The 4,668-nt window shown below is 34.8% G+C and overlaps 1 protein-coding gene across 2 annotated transcripts; it reads left to right on the top strand.

The window, feature by feature from the left end:
• The first annotated feature begins 349 nt into the window (after positions 1–349).
• LOC118743704 (TM2 domain-containing protein CG10795-like) lies at positions 350–1,337 on the top strand. Of its 2 annotated transcripts, XR_004993493.1 has the most exons (4): positions 350–634; positions 700–781; positions 845–1,172; positions 1,265–1,335. XR_004993493.1 is itself a non-coding variant. In XM_036476464.1 (3 exons), exons 1-3 carry the CDS (start codon positions 457–459, stop codon positions 1,119–1,121), a joined length of 537 nt encoding a protein of 178 aa, XP_036332357.1. In that variant the 5' UTR covers positions 350–456; the 3' UTR covers positions 1,122–1,337. The 2 variants fall into 2 exon arrangements, 1 of the variants encoding a protein (XP_036332357.1); XM_036476464.1 differs by having other exon boundaries at positions 845–1,337.
• Positions 1,338–4,668: the final 3,331 nt, after the last annotated feature.

Genomic DNA, 4,668 nt, shown 5'->3' on the forward strand with positions numbered 1-4,668 from the left:
GGGGAATACCACCTCGCTGTTATATACCATTGGCATTGCGTTTTTTTTAGCCAAATACATGTTTTGAAAGAAAAAGCCTTGCATTTTCGGCCTTGCAAGAACAAAATCGGAAAATGTATCCGAAAAAGGAACAAACTGGGTGAATTGCGGATTTTTGTCCGTTTACCGAAGTGTTGTGAAACGGATATGTTTTTGGCAATTTTCCTGAAATTTGTGCATCCCGCAGCAGTTTCGGTACCAGTGTGATTGCAGCTGTGTTTAGTTGTATTAACAGGTATCTTTAACATGATTGTGTTTATTAGACACTAGACAAATTTTCTTAGTTTGCGAGCCTCTGTAAACAAATCGACATAAGTCAGCTGATTCCTAAATCTTTTTATATTTGTGGATTGAAATTCTTCAACAGAGAAGTTTATCGCGAATTTATTTAACAACAAACCGTATCCCCTAGCTATAATGGATTGGATTACTGTGCTAGTGCTAGTTGTATTTAGTGTCCAAATAACTCAACAAGTTGATTATGACTGCAATGATCTATTAATGGGTCAGTATCTATGTCCAGATCCAACTAAAAAACTAATCGATCCCAAAACGCAACAATTTTATGGGTGTACAAAAGAAAATAAAGCAAGAGGTATGTATCGAGAAACGTAATTATAAAATTTGTAGACAAATACTACCAATATTTTTCATTAACAGTTCGGTGCCTAGCTGTCGATGGCATAAATTGCACGGAAACTGGCAACAACACCTTCACGCGCGAATTACCATGCAAGTGGACGTAAGTATTGAAAGAAGTAAACGAATGCATGTTCATTGTTAACTTGAACCTTGTGCATTTTAGAAATGGTTATCACCTTGACACCACATTGCTGCTATCCGTGTTCTTGGGTATGTTTGGTGTCGACCGTTTCTACTTAGGCTATCCCGGTATTGGTTTGATAAAATTCTGTACATTGGGTGGCATGTTCCTGGGTCAACTAGTTGACATTGTCCTCATAGCTACACAAGTTGTAGGCCCAGCAGATGGTTCAGCATATGTGATACCATATTATGGGGCGGGAGTAACAATTGTGCGTAGTGACAATTCAACGTATCGCTTGCCACGCGATGACTGGTGAAACAGAAGTAATTAATGTAGTAAGCATTAATGCCATCTGAAGAGCTGGCAGGTAAATAATGGATAAGTTCAAAAATATTAGGGAATGTGGAACTGGATTAGATCTAGTGTTAAACTAATTCTTTGTGGTTTGATTGTTTGCAGCGTTAGTTGTTAAAGATAACTGGGTTTTAGCAGTTTTAGATTTGAAGCTGACTTTTTCGGTTTAGTTTACCAGCTCCATATTTGTAAATGTTTAATATAAACTATACAACTGACTGAACTTGTGAATATGAATGTAAATTTATCAATAGTGCAACTTTAGTAAGTAGGTTTACGAATTAAATTAACATATACATATACTTTAAATATAGAAAGGTGTTGTTTTTTTTTATTGAGAAAGAGCTTTTCCGTTAAAATAAACTGTTTGTTCCACTGAAAAAAATGTTACCTTAACGCATTCGTCAAAACTATTTACATTTGTTCGATTGTAAATGAGATGGTCTTGGTTACGGTTTCCTGCCACATTACGCTTTTCTGGTTTGGCCCAGCAATCTCCAACCATAAACCGCTTTACGGCAGAAAATGTTATTAACACTTCTGGTTAAAGCACGGCTGGAAGTCAAATATACTGGATAGGATTGTGCTAGGACACGTATCTAACGAGGACACCCTCTCATCAACGACCTGCTAGGCTCGGAAATAAATAGTCGTAAATTCTTAAAATAAGTACATATGTTTGTATGTTGTGAGTAAATTGTACCCACCAGTTTCTAACTTATGACTAAACGAGAATTTCCGTTTTTCCTTAGTAGTTTGCTGTAATAGTTTGTTAATGAAATTGTACATTCAATCAATTGCCTAAATGACTTCGAAATGTGTAATTGCATACCGCTTCAAAAGGTGCCAATTGCTTTACTTAATGTTACTATGTATGTTGGTATGTTCGTATGTTTAAATTTGTGTGCCACTTGCCCATAAAGAATTTAATTTTATTGCATTGGCTAAAAGATAAGTCATTATTAGTTGTATGAACAACAATAAAATACATACATTAGTGTTGAAAAAAAAACTTTCAGTCCAAGCCACTTGAGATGCTTATTATTGCATTAACAACATGCATACACATCTTCGTATTCTATACAAGTGAATGTTTGTATGTACCCCAAGGCATTATTTCGGCACTTTTATGCCTGCAACTATTGTATGAAGCAAATAATCATAAATATTTAAATTTTAATGAAGGTGTGCACTTGAGTTGGAGTTCAAATGTATATGGGCGAATCCAGCAAAAAGTCTACTGCGTAAAAAAAATAAAATAAAAGTTCAATATCCAAGTTATTTATAGGCCGATTTTGCTGTTTTTTTTATAATATATGCTGTTTATGTAAGAAGAAACATTTTTCCCAAAAATGGTCTTGTTAGGTGGCGCCAGGGTCGAGATATTTTGAAAAACCTATTTTTGCTCTGATTTGTTTCACATTTAGCATGTTTAGTTGAAACGTTGTAGGACATAGATTTGCGAAAAATCAAACTGCTGGTGGCGCTGATGTCAAAATAAAAAGTACGTTTGATATAAAATACATGTTTTCTTCCCGTTAAAAATTCTTTCAAGACCAATATCAACAAAACTTTTTCAATGGAAATTTTAGTAACGTAACAGTTACATTTCATAACTTGGAACATTAGCCTTAAACATGTCCAATATTACTACGAAAGCTTTTCTACAAATAGTAACTAAGAATACGCAAAAAGTGATAATCTAAAAAGTAAAAAAAGTGAATTGAAATTGGAAGGAGGCAAAAAACAATTGATATAGTAAGTGTTTATTGTGCTTGTGCTTGTGTGAATGTGTTTTGTACATACATTTCCATTCTTATTTGACGTTATTTTTGTTGTTGCCATTCTTTGGACTAAAAATTTGGTTTTTTGCGTTCCTTTACTTTTCCTGTTATTCTCTTTTAGTGAGCGCATTTTGCTTACGCTCTGGCATTTTGACACTTTTTACATTTTAGTCCAAAAAGATAAGGAATGAACCTAATATCTATAAATCGCTACTACCAACAGTTGTAATTTTTTTTACTTATTAAGGGGCCACTTAATTGCTATGCAAATCTAGAAAAACCTTTTTAAAATTTTGACTTTTTAAATTTTTGTTTTAAATTTTTTTTTTATACCAGCGTCACGTAACGCCAGTTTGGAAATACCCATATACATATGTACATAAATTGTTTGTCGGTTCACCATCAGTGACGGAAGTAGTCTTCCTGTTACACACTAAATGCAACTTGTTCGTTTTTAGCTCCCTTTTATTAGCTCGAGAAGTAACTATGTAAAGATGCAGCGATTTCTGTTCTCAAGTTACATACCTGATGACGAATTGAAATGATAATAGCGAGGTTTTAGTTTTTTAAACTATAATTTTATTTAAATCCATTTTATTCAACTTGATTAAAAAAAAAATGGCTGGAAGAAAAATTAGAAAAAATATATTTGAACGTGTATAGTATGTACGCATGCTGTCTGTTGTTTGTGGTTTACTAGACTTATTGTCTCCCGCAAGCAGACTCCGTAGTTGGCCTTCCTTTGAAGTATTTGCGCATGCAAGCGATACTCTTGTGGTATAAATTATCATAGTAGCGGACGTACATATGTATGTATAGTTGTGTTTTCGTATTCTCCAGCAAAAAATATCCAGTAACTTGCCAGTAACCAAATTTCGGAAAGTAAGCCAATTTTTACTCCCAATGAGTGAAATATGCAAGAAAGTACGAAAACGCAAAACCAGCAAGAAGTTGCTAGTTTTATGAACAGCTGATTAATTTGTTATTTGCCGATGCAATTTTCTTAGAAAACTAGTGTTTTCCATCTTATTATATATTTAAATAGGTTTATTTTGTCAATTGCAACTCTAAAAGCACCACAATGTGATTTACAATAAGCATCATGCCATCAGCTGTTTTTCTTACTAGCAAATAGTTGCTAGTAAAAATTTAACCAGTAAAAATCCAGTAAAACTTGCAAGTTCAGCTGTCATTTTTGCTCTCTCAATTTCCCCTCTTTTGCTAGTTTCTTCTGTGCAGCCACTTGAAGACCTGTAACTTTACCTGTGAGGTGAAATAGTTTTAGTCAACTGCAATCTACTTGACTGACTACGCCTTGCTACCCTTAGCGCTCAGTTAAATTGTAACCGCTCTGGATCTTTCGAAAGTCTTCTGATTGGTTTGACACTCATCGCTACTAGAAGATAGCAAGTCATTCTCTCGCAGGGTCTCAAACGTAGGATGAGGTAAAACATCGAAACCCACAAGAATCGAGCATTTAATACCTTAAATCGGTGTGCATTCTCCTTCATTTAACTGAGGTTGTTTCCCTGATCATTTAAACTAACGATTTCTCATTTTTGGCGTCCGGAATGGCGTTGATGTCTTGTGTTCGAATTGGTAATTTCTCCGACATGTAGCTTTCTTCTTCACTTTAAGTCGTCTTATCATCTCCACCACAAAATACCATCGAGCCAGTTTGCATCTGCCACAGGGCCACACTGTGGACAGCTATGAGATGCCTTC

Source organism: Rhagoletis pomonella, unplaced genomic scaffold (genome assembly GCF_013731165.1).
Source record: "Rhagoletis pomonella isolate Grant_MI unplaced genomic scaffold, Rhpom_1.0 Rhpom_scaffold_00007, whole genome shotgun sequence".
In the NCBI taxonomy this organism is placed as follows: domain Eukaryota; kingdom Metazoa; phylum Arthropoda; class Insecta; order Diptera; family Tephritidae; genus Rhagoletis; species Rhagoletis pomonella.